Genomic DNA, 19,239 nt, shown 5'->3' on the forward strand with positions numbered 1-19,239 from the left:
CAGACCAACATTACCATTTTTCCACTGGTAGAGATTGCAGGGTGGTGGGCGGGGTGGACGCCAATACAGAATCACAGTGCACCTGGAGGTTCAAATAGGTGAGTTCTTACAAGCTCCCAAAGAAACAGGGGTTTTGTCCTGGGGACTTTTGTCTGTTCCTCCACTGGTGTGTTCCAAACACCCAGGATGGTGCCTGGCATAGCGTAGGCATTCAGTAAATATATTTTGAATATATAAATAAATGTTGCTAGAACTTTGCATGATGACAAGGCTTTTGTTTGCTTTTTTTATTATCGTTTTTTCGTGGCTCTATGCTGGTAATGACCCGAAGGCTGACCTATGATTCCCAGGGTTATTAAAACCAATGTTGGTACTGAAGGCCATCCTGGATAACCAATGGGTGACCAGTGTTCCAATGTCCAAAAGTTTCCTGAGATCCTTTTTGTGCTGGGAATGGGGGAGCTGCGTAGGTGGGGGTCACAGGCAGAGTACTGATGCCCATGGCATCCATTGACGGACTTTGTCTTTCCTACTAAAGTGATCACCTCACAGACTCAGGCCCTGGTAGTTATGTGGAGCATCGTGTAGCCTTCCCAGTGAGAGGTGGGACCAAGGCATGATGGGACGGTGGGTAGGTAGCAGCCACTCCACCAGTGAACTCTGATGGGTGATGTTTTGCCTATTCCTGCAGCTTCGCAACAACAAGGCAAAAGATGTCTGCTTGGACCAGGGGCCGATGGAGAACCACACAGCAATCTTGTACCCATGCCATGGCTGGGGACCCCAGGTAGGAGCCCATCTCTGTCCAAAAAAGAGTAAAGTCACTGGCCCACAGGGCATCTGTGGGACTTCTGGTCACTTCTGTTGTCCTCTGTTCTGGTAGTTGTTACCAGTTCTGAGAATGTGGGGGCTTTCTGATTGTTTCTGTATGAGTTAGGGAAAAGATTCACAAGTGCTTGTATCAGCACAGATATTAAGAGGAGCAGTTGGCATGTGTCAAACTGAAAGGAAAATGTGAATAAACTTGAGAGGCATTTGCTAATAGGCAAGTATATGCCACCTGTGCATGTGTTGTAATTATAACCAAATACCCCTGTGTACAACTTCAGAGAAAGAGTTAGCAGATTCCCTCATGAGAACCTGACTGACATGCCCAGGCTGCAGGGCCAGCGTCAGTTTGGTGGTGAGTGTGACCTGGTCTGTACGTGCCGTACAAGAGCCCTGTGCCCCCTGGGAAGGAGGAAGGTGCTTGCAGTGCATTTCAGAGAGCACAGGTGTTCTCTGGTCTCTCAGGAGAACACACAAGACAACTCAGAAAGGACAAAACGGTCAGCCAACAAAGTGAAAGCAGAGCCTGGGAAATGAATTTGTTTTGATGTTTTTGTGCTAGCCAATGGTATGTATGTGTGTGCGCACAAAGAGCTTCGCAGAAACTCTCTAAGATTGGGACTAAGCATACACAAAAATGTCATTCCACTTGACATTCATAAAAATTTAAAACATTTTTATGTCAACCAATGGTAATAAAAGGCAAGCTAAAAATTGGGAAAACATTTATCATTCAATTTCAAAGGAGCACTAGATGGTTTGTTCAAAGCCAGACTCACAGACTGTCCTGTGAAAGGAAGACACTGGACGAAAGACCCTGTAAGCTCCCATTGTCTCTCTCATGCCCTATGGACACACGTGCACACGTACACATGCGTTCATAAAAACTCCCTGGTTTTCTCTGCTTAGAGCACTTCGCTTTCCCGTTAAGCCAGTACCTAGAAAGAAAAGAGTTGTGTTCCTTCTATTACTGCAAGTGCTGCTTGTAATCTAGACCCTCAGCCTCCCTACAATGTGATGGGTCCTCCGAAGGCCAGACAGGTCAAATCCTGAATCCTTTGATCCGTGTAGCCACTCTGGGAGGTAGCAGGTAGCATGAGGAAACTGAGGCATGGAGGGACAAGTTCCTGCTAGCAAAGCAGACTAGAGCCAGGCCCACTAGAACAACCAAAGCAGTTTAAATTAAAGCTAGTCCATTTAATTCAAGATATTTCACTGAGCCCTACCACCATTCACAATTGGCTAAAAGTGTCCGTCGGAAGCAGGAGAATGACTGGGAAGCTTAGGCGGAAATCTCTCCAATTGGACAATGGGCATTAGCATCAAAGGCAACATGGACTAAAGAGCCAGTGAGTGTCTTCCTCCATTCATTTACTCATTTTCTCAACAAATATGTCTTGCTCACCTACTACTGATGTTAGCCACAATTGTATACGGCATTTGATAAGATATCATCCTTGCTCTCAAGTGGTTTACACTTGAGGGGGAGAGACAAGTAACAAGGCAAGAAACCTACAGCATAGTAAGTGTAGAAAGGCAAGAAGCCCAGGGTGCTGGGTGCTGGGAGACAGAGGTGGCTCTCTTTGGCAGGGCTTAGAATGCAAGAGGGAAGGAAGTGCTGACAGGTAAGACCAAAGCCAGGTGGAGGCAGGTGGCCATGCCCTAAGGCAGGCACTTCAGTGTGCAGCAGGACCACCGGGGAGGCTTGTAAAGCACCAGCTCCTGGGCCCCACCCAGAGTTTCTGAGTCAGGAGGTCGGGGTATGGCCTGCGACTGTGTACTTCTCACAGTTTCCTAGATGATGCCGGTGATGCTGGGACTTGACCTTGAGGGCAACGGGGAGCCATTGAAGGGTTCACCTGGGGGTTGGTATGTTTAGACTGTGCACAGAAAGCCTCGGAGAAGTGCAGATGCTGTGGAGACATCTGGCCTCTGGTCCCCATTGACTGCAGTTTTCCCGTCCTGGGGACTGAGGAGTGAAGTACCCTGGAAGACGTGGTGACCAGAGAAATGGGTACAGGGAGCTGTGGTCTGCAAGGGACAGTCAAGTCAGCTGTTTGAGAGGCTGCATCTTGGAATAGGCCCAATGACAAGCCAACGATTGACCACAGCTACTCTCTCGGGCAAGCTGGCTGGGAGAGGGAGATGGGGAAGCAGTGGTACTGGGCCAGGAGGGCAGCAGGAGCCTGGACACTGAGCCTTGGGGGATGTCCACTGCTGAGCTATATTGCTGTACATGACCAGCCTTTAGAGGACCACTTAACTCCCGGCTTCTTTGTCCAAGTGGCAGACCAAATGAGGGTGCTTGTTTCTCCCCTCAAGTCTGAGATGCATACCTGTAAGTCAGCAATAGTTGTCTTGCATCAGCTGATTTTTAAAGTAAGTTTAATGTTGTTTTTGTCCTACCACATGTTCAGAAATAGAGCGCACTCTTGGTACTGTTTTCCAGCTGGCTGGTGGCCCCTCCCCTCACTCATCAAGGTTTCTTCCCTTCCCTAAATTGCTCCCTCTGTGCTAGGGGTCGTTACACGCCAGTAACATGCCTTGGCATCTTTTCAACTGATTCCTAAAGTGCTGGGGGTTAACAGAGACTGAATCGGCTCCTGGAGCAGGGCCACTCCAAGAAGGAGTTGGTGTTCCGTGGACATTGTTAGCCTAATTAATGGACTCTGTTGTAATTTATTATCAAACAGCAATTAAACAGAGATAAAATAGGCACCAAGGAGGGTAATTTCCTGTCTTGCAACATGTATTTGTCAACAAGTTGGAAATGGTTCCCAGCCACTCAGAGAGCCTGCTTGCTAGCAAGTGTTTGTCAGCAAGCTCATGACCAGCCTTGGTTTTGTCGGCTACTAATTTGGATTAGACAAACATCCGTTTCTATTTTGAGCCTGTTTTATTTAAAAATGGCCAAGGACGCAGCAGCAGCCTTTGGTGTCATCTTAACCCCACTAAGAGCAGGGTCTTGTCTAAGGAGCTACCACTCCCTACCCCAGTCCAGCGCATTGCCATCCTGGGCCTACATCGGGCGGGTCCCCAAGCTGGAGCAGCCAAGGTTGCCCCACAGGGCTACCAGCCGTGGGCATGGCTCCGCTGACAGCCCCTTCCTGCCTTCTTTTTCAGCCCACCCCATCAACCCTCCTCAGCCTTTGCTTCAGGTTTCCTTTGACAGCAAAGGTCAGGAAGAAAGAAAAGAGTGGGCAGTGCCGCCCCCAGGGGCTTAGGGGCGCATAGCATCTTCCTCACCCCTAACTCCTCCAGTGGTTCTTAGGCTGCCTTAAGTCTGCAGCTGAGCTGTGGCAGGCTGCACAGTGCCCCAGGGCTAAGTGTTCTTCCCTGCCTGGAAACAGCTCTGGGCGTTCGTTTGGGCCAGAGGCAGGGAACCAAAATGCTGCTGATGAGAAACCCATTTCTGGTTTTGGCAACACCTTTAATCCAATCAGGTAAGTAGTAACTGCTCCCTTTACTTACAAGAAGATTGGGACTCAGGTAGTGCCGTCCCACTTTAAAAACTAAAGTCTTGTGACTGCTGATCTTGGCTACTCTGCAGTGCCGTCTGGAAGCATGTCTCATACACTCAAATCCCACATGTCCTCTAGCCCACAGCAGCAGGCCATGGCAGAAAGACGTGAGCGCGTGGCGCCAGTGCTAGGCAAGTGGAATGTCAGAGCAGTGGTGCGAGGTTGGGGGGCATACGCCACGTTTTGGGGGACAATAGCAATTGGCGTGGCAAGTGGTCCAGGACAGCCAATATGCACAGAGCACTGAGAGCCCCAGGGCTCCCCACCCAGCATGGGTCGGGTCTGGTCCACAGGACTGCTGGCTACCGGGAGCTCCTTGCAAATGCGCTCCCTGGTTCCCACCCCAGAACTACTGAAAGTGTGGCCTGGGATTCTACAATCTACACGTCAACACTCATCTCCAAGTGCTCTTTTTTTCAAGGAACATGATCATGGAGCATCGATTATGGGCAGAGCTAGGTGTTAGGTATGTAGTTGTGATGGGAGGTCCCATGGGATGTTTGCCCAGGACAGGCCCAATTTATGCCTCGTGTCCCAGCGTAATTTTTAAAAAAATTTATAATGCTATTTCAGTTTTTATATAATTGATGTTTTTTTTAAAAGTCAATTCACTCTTTATAATGTATAGTTTTGCAAGTTTGGCAAACACATGTGGTCAAGTCACCCCACCACCATCAGGTATAGAGCAGTTCTGCCACCCCCACCCTCCCGAGTCCCTTTGTCATTAACCCCTCCCTCAGTCCCCAGTGCTTTACACATACCAAGTTTGAGGACCAGTTTCACTGGGAGTGTGGGTGGGAATCCCCTAAATGGCTGCACGTGTGTGTGTGCAAACACGAAACGTCCCTTTGATTCTGATGTGGGCTCCTCGTGGAGCTGAGGGGGTGCTGCTCCCCAGCGTAGCATGCCATGGCATGCACAGGGCATGACCAGCCAAGAGTTCCAATGAAGCAGTCTTGGGTACTTCCTGGACAGCTGCTCTCTGTAGTGGGGCATTCTTAAGACAAGGTGTGTGCCATGGAGAGGAATCGAGGTGTATCAGGCTCTGTGCTGAGGACCTTTCTGATTCACTGGTCTCTGGGAAGGGTACTACAGGTCTCCCCTCTGTTTGTCCTTCTGTCAATACGTTTTATTCTTCCTTTCCCCTGTTTTCTGAGAAGCTCACATTCCTTCTCTCAGTTAATTCATCATCGGAATGACAGATGAGAATTCTTTCATCCCATAATTAAATTTAATCTGATCTTGGACTTCCTCTCTGATGGCTTTATCTCTGAAGTGATCCATCATCCAACATCTTGTCACGATGATGCATTGTGCCAATGAGGCACTCGTGCGCCACTGGAGTGACAGGGCTCCAACGAGCTGTGGACATGTGGGAGGCGCCTGGAAAACACAGAAGTTAATGACATCCAGCAGCCTCTTGGCTTCCAAACAAAGTCCTGTAAGAGTTGGGGCTCAGGGAATGGAGCCATCGGGAGCACTTGGGAGTTAACTACCCACAGAAGGATGGCGTTGGCCCCACCCCCAAACAGGCATATGATTCTGGGAAAGGCCTTCCCACATCTGGTACGAAGCAACCCCAGTAATCCCCTCCGATTCCTGGAAAGCACCATGAGGTCAAGCAGGAAACCTTGGGCCTTGTGAGCAAACGGTGGGAGGCGTGAGGGCAGAGATTTTTATGTTAGTAAAAACCCACCGCATCCACAGAGACACAGGGAAAGCTGGAGACAACACCAGTGCTGTTTACACATCTGAAGTGCATGTGCACCCCGCAGGTTCCGTATGCTCAATTCCATTTCCTGTTCTTATGCCATATTTTAAAAACCCTCCCCTCACATTCCAGTATGACACGCATAAATTCGTTTTGCCTTGTTGCAGATAGCGGGAGTATCAAGATTTTTTTTGTTCCTCTGACTCATATTCTCGAAAAATATTTAAAACGTTTCTGATTTTATTATTTGGGGTTGTCAGTTCCTGCCTCCTGGGCTTGCCTGCAGCCCACATGCACATCCCCGGGGCTGCCCTCTTCGCAGACCTCCATGAGGGCAGGTTACTGTCTGTGTTTTCTGAGGCCTCTTTCTCTGCTATCTGTTTTCCTTCCCTTTTCTGTTTCCAATTTCCAGTTCCCTCTTTCTGATTATCTCTGAAATGGGTCTCGACATCCACATACAGGGATCTGGAGTAATTGTCTTTCTAAGTTACATACAGAAGTGAATACATGTGTAGTTGATCTAGCTCAAGGAGGGCCCCCGGCTGAGGAAGAATTACTGTACTGTTCTCTTTCTTGCTAGAATGAGCTGATGAGCGATTTGTTCCAGAAAATCAGAATCATTCATTGTTTTCCAGTATAGATTCTTAATTTAGAGTTTTATTTCTCCTTAGAAATTTAGTTGCTTTTTCTCCAGACACAAAAAGTAATCCAGGCAGGTTTTGGGTTAATGTGAGGTGTGGAATAAGGAACTCAGACTGAAAAATGCAGTGGTGGCCACATTATCAACTGAACTTTCCTGCCTTGCCCAGAGCTGTTAAATTCAGAGAAAGTCACTGTAATCTTTTTCTTTTTTACTAAAGGCTCAACCGCCTTACAGTGAGTTTGAAAAACACAAATTGAAATCATCCATAATCCTATCACCCTAAAACAACTATTATCATTTCTGAGGCTTGTGTTCAGTCTTTGTATTTTTTTATTGTTGTTGTTCTGAAGAACTATCTTGGTTTCTTAGGTTAAGAAACAGCACTGTTGCTTCTGAAGGATGAGGGGGAAGGTGAAGGCTGTTGGTGAAGGTACTTAGGGCCTAAGCATTTCAGAGTCAGTGCAAACAGTAGGTGGCCTTTTAGTTCAGAGTGTTACTTTTTCTCTGGAGCAGCAGTGTCTGTTGAATTATTATTTTGAAATACGTTGCTTGTTTGGAATGGAGAGGGTCTGAGAATATGGCCATTCAAGGGCCAACCCAGGAGAGTTCAGGACTAATGGGTTTCAGGCCACTGGTGCAGGACCCCGGCTCGGGAGAGTGGTTCACACTGTCGGAGGCTAGGAAGACCAGATGTGGGCAGCAGAATACCCAAGATTGTCCTCATCACACCACCTGCCTGACTCGGCAGCAAGGGGTTGTACAAAGTGCCACGGATCAGACAACTTGCTAGATTTTCACCCCCGTGGGGCCCACTGAGGCTGGCTTATACACTGACGTTGGTTGTGTGGCTTCCTCCTGTAGCTCCAGGGGTTGAGTATTGTAGGTGATGGGCCCTTCTTTCAAGGAGCCCCTATCAGTCATCTTGTCTGCCTGATCCTGCTCCCACAAGATAGGTTCATGTCTGAAATTCCTGCAGAGGCTGAGTCTGTGGCTCCCCCATGGAGACGGAGGTGTCAACCAGCCAGGTCTTGAAGGTGAATCCAAGAAGCCTTGCAGGAAGGACTTGTGCATAGGACGTGGGTTTCGTCAGATCAGCCTCAGTGTCTGCCACGTAAATAGTTGGTTTGGCCATGAACAGGCCAAGGTTTCAGGAGAGGACGATGAATTCTGTTTGGGGCAATGTGATCTTTTTTTTTTTTTTTTTTGGGGGGGGGCGCCTTGGAAACCCTAATAGTGATGTCTTCCAGGCAGCCGAATATTCCAGTCCGGTGCTGAGGACAAATGGGGCTCTGGGGTGGGTGTGAGGGAGCAGCTGTTGACACTAGAAGGGTGAGTGTCACACCCAGGAACGGTAGTGTCAAATGCTGCTGCCCAGAGTAAGCTAGACCGCGCTGCATGGAGGTGTAGTAACAACGCACCTGTGGGTGAGAGGACTCTCCAAGGAGCATGGAGCAGGTGCAGGGAGAAAGGGAGGCGATGGGGAGAGCTCTCCAGAAGCTTGACTTTGAGAGAAGGCAAGAAGACAGGTGGGATGGCTGCCGGGGCTGGAACTGGAGAGCACATTTAAGGCAAAGTGAAGGGGAGTGAAAGTCTAAACAGAAAGGAACTAATTACATTTCTAAAACATTAGTGGAAAATCCAGAGAACACTGAAGATTAATGCTCTGTCACCTGAATTTGAGCAAAACTAAGTTTCCCCTGGGTCAAGTAAGGGGATGTGGGAGCAGAAATTTAGGCCTTTTTTCTGAGAGAAATTTATGAATTTATCTCAACAGAAACAGAAACTGACTGACCTGCCAGCCTAGAATTAGGCCTCTGAGAACTACAATTTCTAGCTCAGCCAGCATAGCTTACAGAGATGAAGGCCCCACATCCCAGGCATTCTCTCCGACTAAGGAGGCTGGGGCACCTGGTGGGCCATGTACATGTGTTAATGGTGAATGAAGAGTCACAAAGGGTGTATGAGCTCTTGGCAGGAGAAGCCCGGATGCTTTGGCCAGGCCCGTGCTGCGGCCGTGAGGTTAGCCCAGGGTGGCCGCAGCCTGGCACGAGCTCCAGGATAAGCTCCTGGGCTCAGGTGGCAGGTGAATGTGGCCACGTGAGAGGAGCCAGTCTAGGTGGAGAGGTCCACAGACTGAGGAAGGAGAAGGCACTGTGCCAAGGGGAGTTTTGGCTTCTAGAATTGAGAGAAAATATATCGTCTTTTCAGTTGAAAGTATAAAATGGAAAGTGTCCCCACATTTTTAGGGTTAAACACCATTATGCAAATTAACAGACCCAGAACGAGGCCTGGAGTGTAATGGCCATTCGGTGATATTCAAACCTGGACCTGAATCTCGGGGGCTGGCTCCATTTCAGTGCATCTTCACATCCACTGTCACATGTGAATGTCACACTCAGGCCCGCATCTAAGGCTCTGAATCCCCATGTGGGCGAGGCTGACCAAGTTAATGGTTTGCCTGGGACACATCAGGGAACATGCCAGAAGCAGAACATGGGCGCAGCTCTTATCCTCACTGCAAAGGTGTGGAGGAGGGGCACACATCAGAGATGAGAAGCTGTGAGCTAAGGGCCTGGGGCATCCATGGGACCCAGGGTAGCTTTATGGATACAGAGGTGAGTACCAACAGTCCAGTGCAAAACCTTAGCCTTCCAGGAATCGGGCCTGTTCCAGGCCAGGCACACAAGGTCTGGATCAAACCAGGGAAGTTCAGTCGGAGAGGGAAAGAAGAGGGCAGGGCAAGAGCAGGGGGCAGGATGCAGACTTTCCTGGGCCAGGTGTCTGACACAAGAAACCGCTGACCCAGCCCAGGAGAGCCTTGGGTAGCTGAAAGGCTGCCTGGGGGCACGCAGCTGCCCAGTACTTGGGGCAGCACCCCTGACCTTAGAGACAAAGGCTCTGGGAGAGGACAGGCAGCCTGGGGTAGCTGAGTGCCAGGAAGGAGCCAGAGCCAGGACATGCGGGCCCTGTGGGGCCACACGGGAGTCTGTAGGGAAGAACTGAAGTCTTCGGTGAAGCAGAAGCAAGGCTCTGTCCTCTACGGGCAAAGTCAGGGAAATAAGCGTAACACACATACAGGGCTTGCTATGTACCACATCCTCTTCTCACTCATTTATTGAATTTCGTAACTACCCTACTTGGTAGGTTTACCAAATCCTAAAATTGTCCCCATTTTGAAGATGAGGAAACAAAGCCCCGCAGGGCTAAAGTAACTGGCCCAGGACCATAAAACCATTAAGTGGCAGAGCTTGGATTTCTTCAGCAAGCTTCAGAGTCCAAGTCCTCACCCATGTAATATTCTGCCCCTTTGGTGACACGGCACAAAGCCAGGGATGCTTTATCAATTATAAAAATGAGAATGTGAGACAGATTTAACTAAGATCGAGCTAAAAAGGGAGCAGAGGATACAATCTTACCTTCCTATTTCACACATTGAAAAATAGTCTGTGTTACTGTTCCTTTAACAGTCAGGGTGGGCTTGGAAGGCATGCTTAGGAATTTGCTTCAGGCCCCTGGGAGGTCGGAGGCAGCTCTACTGCTCACCTTCCCTCTCCCACTTGCTCTTCTGACCACACACCTAGGGGACCCTTCTCCAAGGGGCCCCAGCTCTCTCGGTAAACTATGTGGGCCGGGCCCTGCCACCCCCTCCATTGGCACTGCCCTGATCCACCCACTGGCTCCTGCACCTGTCTCTGCAGGGTCCCCATTCATTCTAAGTAGCAATTGCATTTTCTGAAAACATAACTCTGTAATCCAGCATGATGAGTCACCAGTGACGGAAGAAGGAAGACTGAGGAGGGAGGCCTCTGGGGCCATCCCACCTCCAGAAACTGGCTCTCTGCAAAATAAATAAATAAATAAATAAATAAATAAATAAATAAATAAATAAATATCTGGTTCTCTAAAATGCCTTCAAAGTATCCAGATATATACTTTAATTAACTTTATTGAAGTATAAAGTAAATACAATGAACTGTATTTACTTAAAGTACTCATATAAATCTGACAAGTTTTGACAGCTGTACACATCTGTAGCATTGCCTCCCCAATGAAGATACAGAACATTTCCATCCCCCTCACCCCAGGCCCAGAGATTCCTCCTGCCCCTTTTCTCCAACCCCAGCTCCAAGGCAGCCACCTCTTGTCCTCTCTGGATACAATTTGGAGACATTTGTTTCGTATTCAGTATGGGATTTGGCATGCCCTGACAGTGATGGAGAAAGGCTATTTGTTTCTAAGAATATTCATGTACACATGTAGTCACCAGAAACCATTCTTGTGGCTTCTGCCAAGCCACAAACAAATTCACCCTAAAGCAGGTTTGAATCAATGGAACCCATATCTTTGTGTCATGTGTAGAAGGTGGGTAAACTCCATTTTTCATTTAGCCATGGTTTTCTACTGACTAGGCCTGATTTTAAAGTGATGAGAAAGACCCTTAACATGAAAGCAATTGCAAGCCATGCTTTTATTGACAATACAATGGATTTTGCTATGTTCCAGAGTCATTCCACAATAATCTGGCTGGTTTTTGTTTATCTGGCTATACCCTGGATGTTTTAATTTTCCCTCAAGGCTGTCAAATGTGGGTTAATAGCTGTGTGTGCTTCTTAGATCATCTCAAACAGAAATTTCTTTTTTTCTCCTAAGTGAGAATTAACTCTATTTGAACTCAGAGGTTTTTCTCCTAATGCTTTAGTGTTGTGGGTAATGACATTCATTTCTCCTCTTGGGCCCAGCAGCCAAAGCTAGAATAATCCCATTCAATTCAAAAGACATTTATAGAACATTTGCTTTTTGCCAGATACTTTTCTCATTCCTCATGCTGTACAGAAATGCATAGGATAGTGCTGTCCTAAAACAACAACAACAACAACCTGTAGCAAGGAAATACACATCCATAAAATACACGATTATGTAAGTTGAGAGGCACCACAACTGTGTGGGGGCTGTGGGAGCCAGTGGAAGATGGTAGGGGTACATTGGGGACATCCTCCATGTAGGGCTCTTTTTGAGAAATCTCAAGTCATCTGTCAGACTAAGCCAAGAAGCTAAGATTTAAGCCTGAAGGGGTCAGCTGGAGCCCTGTAGTGGAATGTCGTGGTGAAGAGTTCACCCTTAAATCAGTGGGCAGAGGGAGCAACTGAATGCTGAGGCAGGGGATGACATGCTCTGAACCTGAAGGATTGGGTAGGACAGATGGCAGCTAGGAAGTCCTAGAGGGAGGAGGACCAGTTACAAAGCTACTGCAGCAATTCAGGTCTAAGAAGAGTCTGTCCTGGGATACTAGGAGAAAACATCTCAGAGACATATACAGGCAGGAACTGTAAGACTGTAACTTTGTGGATGAGGGAGAGGGAGAGGAAAAGGAAAATGTGATTCAAGTTGACAAACCTAGACCCTAGGGAGAGATCAGGGCTATGGTGTACCACGGGGAGCCAGCTGTCTGGTGACCACAACTGGAAAAGTGAGTGTCAACAAGTTTCAGGCAGGCATCAGCTCAGAAGAGGGAGCCCCTCCCATGATATGTGAGCACATGCTTCTCCTCCTATGGGCAGGGTTACCTTGGCAACCGTGAGCATCGTACTGAGGTGACAAATTCCACAGAGAGTGGGTTGGCCATAATTTTATAGGTGAACATACAGAGAGAAGATGATGAGCTAGCTTCTAACAATAGAGCAGGTTAGATGCTTTGAAGTCTCCCCACTACTTATAACTAGGTTCCAGATCATCTACAACAGATATCATTTAAAAACCTTTCTAGGTAAACAACAGCAACTGTATGCATTAGCTTTTGCTGCGTAACAAATCACCCCAAGGCATTTTCCCATAAACAAAATCTGACAATCACCAAAGGAACTTCTAAGTAATGTACTTCAAGAAGAAAGAAAATGACCCCAGAAGAATGTCTTGAAGCAAGAATGAATTCCAATCAAAGAAATTTATAAACATATAGGTAAATCTAAACAAGTATTTCTTACCTAAAATAACAATGTCTTTTTGGGGTGGGGAAATATAACCAAAACATTGAACAGAGGTGACGAAATTTTGTATCCTAATGTTCATGAATTTTATTGAGTGGAAGTAGATGTTAAGATATTGAATAACATTAGATTTTGCTAAGTTGTTAATGGTTAAATTCCAAGAGTGAACAATAGAATAACAGAAATGGAATATAATTTCCTAATATGTGGAGGGGAACAATGAAATATGATAATATTCCAACAAATAAATAAAAATGTAGCCAGTCCAAACAAAGGCAAATAGAAGAGAAAAACAGGGAAGGTTGGACACAAAGTATAAGAAAGATAGTAGAAATAAGTCAAATGTATCATTAATCACAATAAAAACAAATGGACTAATCTTTCTGATTAAGAAACAGAGACTATCACCTCAATTTTTTTAAATCCCAGGAGTAATCTGTTTTCAAGAGATACATTTAAAACACAAGGAGAGGGAAATGTTGAAAGCAAAAGGATGGAAAAGGGAATGGCCAGCAAATTCTAAAGAGCAGAAAGCTGGAGTAAGTACATTAATATCAAACAAAGTAGCCTTCCACACAAAATGCATTATTAAAGATGAATGGTATCATGTCATGATGATGAAAGATTCAACTCACCAGGAAGACAGAGTCATTCTTAATTTGGATGCACTTCGCAAATCTGTCATGTTCTCTCTTCCTTCAGTGTCACCACTTGAGTTCAGTTTTCCATCAGCCCGGGACTTCCGTCACGCCCCATGCAGTTCATTCTCCACTCAGCAGCCAGTGTGGCCATCTCACTGCTCAGATGGCTCCTCGTATAACACCCCGATTCCTGAGTGTGGTGCGTCTGTATGGTGCAGGCTCATCTGTAGTGTCCCCGCCCTCCCTACTTCTGCCCCATCACAGCCATTACACCATCATCTCCTCTGGTCTGTAGTCCTTTGGATGCGCTACTGCCTTTGTCTGGTCTGGTCTGCCCTCTCCTGCTTGTTTGGTTGGCTTAAATGCACCCTCCTCAGGCAGCCTTCTCTGCCCTCCCTCTTCTGGACTGGGGCCTTTCCTCTTCTGGCTCTAAGACGACATTTAGTATATTTCATAGCATTATTTCACACGTTGTCATCCTCACCTCTTTATTTGCCTGCTTACTTGAGTAAGGTGTGAGCTCCTTGAAGGCATGTACTGTGTCATTCATTCATGATGTCAACAGGACTTTATTGAGCACTTACTATGGGCCAGGCACTCTTCTAAGAGCTAGGGACAAGGCTAGAGATAAAAAAGACAAAGCTTCAGCCTTCGTACCTCACACATGCTAGTGAGGGAGCCAGACAACAAAGTCTGTAAATAAGGAACACATATAGTCTATTAGAAGATAATATGTGCTTGGAGAGAAATACGGCAAGGGAGGGAGGAGCAAGTGGTGGAGGTGACATTTTAAATAAGATAGGCAAGAGAAAAAATTTCCAAGAAGATGACATTTGGGCAGAACCTTGAAAGAGATGAGGGAGTGAGCCATTCTTATATTGGGGAAGAGCATTCAAGAGAGAAGGAGCAGCAAGTTCAGAGGCTCTGAGCAGCAGCTGTGGCCTGTTAGCGAACAACACGGCGACAAGTGTGGCTGGAGCAACATGAGCAAGGGGCAGAGTGGTGGGAGTTGGGCTCAGGAGCTATGATTAGATTGTGTTGGTCTTAGATTGTGTAGTCCATAGTAAGGCGTTTGGACGTTTATTTTGAGTGAGGTAGGAAGACTTTGGAGGCTGTTGAGTGAAGGAATGTCATGGCCTGACTCCAACTTATGGTAATATAATTTTAACATCATATTTTAAAAGCAATCACTCTGAATGCTATATTGGAAAAAGACCAAGGGAGGCAAGGATGGGAGCTGGGAGACCAATTAGGAGGCCATTGTAGTAATCTAGTCCAAAGATGACGGTGGCTTGGAACAAGGAGGTAGCAGTGGAGGTGAAATCGGGACATGCTTTGCTAATGGACTGAATATGGTCGGTCAGAGGAAGAGACAAATAAAGAGAAAACCAAAGTGTTTGGCCTAAGCAACAAGGAGGATGGGGATGTCACTACGAGGAAGGAAGAGATGCTGGATGAGCATCAGGAGGAGGGTGGGTTACACAGAGGAGGAGGAATTTGCTTTGGGTCATGTAAATTTGAAATGCTCATTAGATACCCAAGTGGCACGTCAAGTGGGGAGTTAGACATACTAATCTAGAACTGGGTAGGAAGTTTGGTTTGGAGATAGATTTGGCACAATTAGCAAAGTTAGCACAGATGCTACTGAGAGCCCTGAGAATGGCAAGCTCTGCAGGACGGTGGGTGTTGAGAGAAGAGATGCTGTCACCTGTGCCCAGCACAGCATCTGACCCACAGTCTGTGCCCAATGCAGATGAAGAAAAAGCAATTGAAGTTGATGGTTGACGGAGTAACCTTGTTGATCTTCAGGAGAGTGATTGCAGTGAATTGTGGTGGTGGAAGCCACGTTGCCAAGCTAAAACATCAAAGAGAAGAAGTCCAAGGACTAAACTAGGAGGTAATTAGAGCTGAGTCTAAAGAAGATTTTCTGGGCATAAAGATCCGGTTGTGTTTGTGACTAGGCAGAAATAAAAAGGGAGAAATAATGACTTAAGGTACTTGCAGAGTGAGGAGAGGGCAGAGACTGAAAAGAAGTGAGGAAATGGGAAGGAAGTCGGGTTTTGGGGTATAGGAGAGATAACTTCTCAACAAAGAGGGAGGCAAGATACTCTGAGGGCAGTGAAGGCCTGGGACACCAGGCTGGGGACTGAGGGCAAAGGACATATTTTTTTAAAATCAAGACCCTGACGTGGTGGTAAGGAGTCACACGAGGTGACAGAGAGTCACATTGACTGACAGTCACATGAGGTGAATGAAAAGATGAGAGAGCTGGGCAAGGCCCAGGCACAGTAAGCTCTGGATGGGTCTGCAGTGAATGTGGGCAGTTGGCACTGGCCCTGGCCCTGCAGAAGCAGGAACCAAGAAGACTTCAGAGCCCACAGTTCAGAGTGACCATGAGGTACCAGGATGGTGGCTTGTGGTTCGCAGAAAATGACACTGCTTGCACTAGCAATAGAAGTAAATCTATGGGTTTACTTTGGATTTGGCAACAGTTTCTTTTTTTTTCTTTTTCTTTATTTTATTAGTTTAAGATGTACAAAGCAACGTAATAGTTAGATGTTTAAACCCCTCCTACAGTGATAGCCCACCCCCCAAGCTACTACCCCTCTGACATCTTACGTAGCTGCTACAATACCATTGACCATCTTCCCTATGTTGTACTCCACATCCTATATATTTATACCTATATATTTATATATACCTATATATTTAGTTATAGTTGACATTCAGTATTGTTCTACTTCAGCTCTTCAGGTGTACAGCACACTGGTCAGCCCTCTACACAGTCTATGACGTGATCCCCCTGATAAATCCAGTGCCCGTCTGGCACCTTACATGACCTTTACAACATTGTTGATTATATTCCCCACACTGTATTCACTATCCATTTATATTTCTTAATGCCTTCACCTTTTTCACCCTGCCCCAACCCCATTCCTATCTATCACCCTCTGATAGATCTGGCACCACACCTAGTTATTACAATATTGTTGGCTATATTCCTTATGCTATAATCTACATCCTCGTGACTACTGTATAACACCCAATTTGTTCTTAATCTTATCCCCTTTCACCTGTCCTTAATCCCCCTCCCATCTTACAGAAGTCCCCCTAAGATTCCTTGTAGTGCTGATTTGGTGATGATGAACTCCTTCAGCTTTTTCTTGTCTGGGAAGCTCCTTATCTGTCCTTCAAATCTAAATGACAGCCTTGCTGGGTAGAGCAATCTTGGTTGTATGTCATTGCTTTTCATCACTTGGAATATTTCCTGCCACTCCCTTCTTGCCTGCAAAGTTTTTGTTGAGAAATCAGCTGACAGTTTTATAGGGGCTTCCTTTTAGGTAACTAACTGCTTTTCTCTTGCTGCTTTGAAGATTGTCTCTTTGTATTTAACATTTGGCATTTTAATTATGATGTGTCTTGGTGTGGGCTCTTTGGGTTTATCTTGTTTGGGACTCTCTGTGCTTCCTGGACTTGTATGTCTATTTCCTTCACCAGGTTACGGAAGTTTTCTGTCATTATTTCTTTGACAAGGTTTTCAATTCACTGCCCTCTCTCTTCTCCTTCTGGTACCCCTATAATGCAAATGTTGGTACACTTGATATTGTCCCAGAGACCCCTTAAACTCTCCTCAATTTTTTGGATTCTTTTTTCTTTTTGCTGTTCTGGTTGGACGTTTTCTGCTACCTTATCTTCTACATCGCTGGTTGGATCCTTTGCTTCATTTAATCTACTGTTGATACCCTGTAATATATTCTTTGCTTTCATTATTGTATCTTTTATTTCTGACTGGTTCTTTTTTATGGTTTTCGTCTCCATTTTCATGCTTCTTATCTCTCTGTTGAAGTTCTCCCTGAGATCATTGAGCATCCTAATAACCAGTGTTTGGAACTCTGCGTCTGATAGACTGCTTATTTCCATTTCACTTAGTTCTTTTTCTGGAGCTTTGTTCTGTGCTTTCATTTGGGACATGTTTCTTTGTCTCCTCATTTTGGCTGCCTCCCTGTGTTTGTTTCTATGTATTAGGTAGGGCTGCTATGTCTCCTGGTCTTAGTAGAGTGGCCTTGTGTAGTAGGTGTCCTGTGGGGTTCAGTGGCACAGTCTTTCCAGTCACCTGAGCCGGATGCTCCAGGTGTGTCCCATGTGTGGGTTGTGTGTGCCCTCCTCTTGTAGTTGAGCCTTGGTTGATAATTGCACATCAATAGGAGGGACTGACCCCTAAGCTCACTGGTTGTGAGGACTGGCCTTGACTACAGGGGAAGAGTTGTTGTGCAGGGGCTGATCTTATGGAGCAGGATCTGCCTCAGCAGGACTCTGGTGTCTGCCCAATCTGCTCCTTGGGTGTGTTGTACTTGTAGGCAGCTGGGTAATGCTCCAGCTTGTTTTGAAGCTGGCCACTGGGGGCTCCAGCCCCAGGACCACCTTCGAGGGAATCCTCTGTAGGTCTACTTCAGCCACAGCCCATGCCCTACCTGGGGCCACCCAGAAGAAGACAGAAAGAAATCCACAGATGGCTGCTGCCCATGCTATGCTTGGAAACTCCTTGAGAGTCTAAGCCGTGAACTAAGGCCGGCTGCTGCTAGTGCTGGCTTAGGGCTGCTCAGCCAGATGTTGCTTCTCTGGGTTCTGCAAACCTTTGAGAGACCCTAGGAAAGTCTGCAGCTTGAGCCAAGGCAGGTGGTCTGCACACATAAAAGCCACTGAAAGCAGCCTAGGTGTGCCTGAAAGTTGGGCGGAGCAGGGTCTCAAATAGCCAGGCGTAGCAAATGAACAGCAGAGACCAGATATGGTGGCCGCCTGCGTCTGCACACTGGGAAAGGGGAGGGCTCAACAAAGAAACAATGGCCTCCGCCAGCTCCCCCATCCAGGAGAAAACCGCCTCTCTAGCCCTCATCCCAAGCCCGGTAACTCAGTTCCCCACCTGCTGGCTTTCCCCTGCTGCCCCAGTGCTGGACTTCAGAGCGAGTGATTGCACTGGTGGGTAAGTCCGTGTGTGGTCCCTTTAAGAGGAGAGCCTGTGAGTGCAGCCACACTGTCTCACTGAGTCACCATCTCTACTGTTTTTCACAATCAGAAATCATGGGGGCTTCTCTCCCCAGCACTGGAATCCTTGGCTGGGGATTGGCTGGGATCTCTTGCTCATTTAGGGGATGGGGAGACCCCCACAGCTGAAATAGCCCTCATAATCTTTAATGGTCACACGTGGGTGTGGGACCAGCCTGGTCCGTGTCTCTGGCTTTCCTACCAGTCTGGGGGGTGCTTCTTTTGAGCGTCCTTAGTTGAAAGGCTTCAGTTCAGGTTGATTTTAGTCAATTCTCAATAATGGTTGTTTTGCAGATTAGTTGTAATTTTGATGTGGTTGTGAGAGAAGGTAAACACAGCGTTTACCTACTGTGCCATCTCTGTTGTCAAAACCAGGGAGAAGCTGGCAATGATTTCTTAGATCAAAAAGCACAAGTAACCAAAGAAAAAAATAGATAAATTGGACTTTATCAAAATTAAAAACTTTTCAGCTTCAAAGAACCCTATCAAGAAAGTGGGGGGAAAAACCCACAGAAAGGGAGAAAATATTAATAAATCATATATGTGAAATCGGTCTAACATCCAAAAATATGAAGAACTCTTACGACTCAACAATAAAAAGATAACCCAATTCAAAACTGGGCAAAGGATCTGAGTAGACATTTCTCCAAAGAAGATAAGCTGATAATGTTCACCATCATTAGTTATTAGGGAAATGCAAATCAAGACCCCAGTGAGATGCCACTTCACACCCACTAGGATGGCTTGAATTTAATTTTTTTTTTTAACAACAATACCAAGAGTTGGCCAGGATGTAGAGAAATTGGAACCTGGTTCGCTGTTGGTGGGAATGGAAAATGGTGCAGCTGCTTTGAAAACAGTTCGACAA

The 19,239-nt window shown here is 46.6% G+C and overlaps 1 protein-coding gene across 1 annotated transcript in view; it reads left to right on the top strand.

Moving 5' to 3' along the window:
* Positions 1–19,239, top strand: part of GALNT17 (polypeptide N-acetylgalactosaminyltransferase 17) — a 514,547-nt gene that overhangs the window by 488,616 nt on the left and 6,692 nt on the right. Inside the window, exon 9 of the mRNA XM_019715773.2 lies at positions 692–787. Within this exon, the coding sequence (XP_019571332.2) occupies positions 692–787 (96 nt within the window). The remainder of the gene's footprint in view (positions 1–691; positions 788–19,239) is intronic.

The sequence above is a fragment of the Rhinolophus sinicus genome, linkage group LG03, assembly GCF_036562045.2.
Source record: "Rhinolophus sinicus isolate RSC01 linkage group LG03, ASM3656204v1, whole genome shotgun sequence".
Classification (NCBI taxonomy): Eukaryota; Metazoa; Chordata; class Mammalia; order Chiroptera; family Rhinolophidae; genus Rhinolophus; species Rhinolophus sinicus.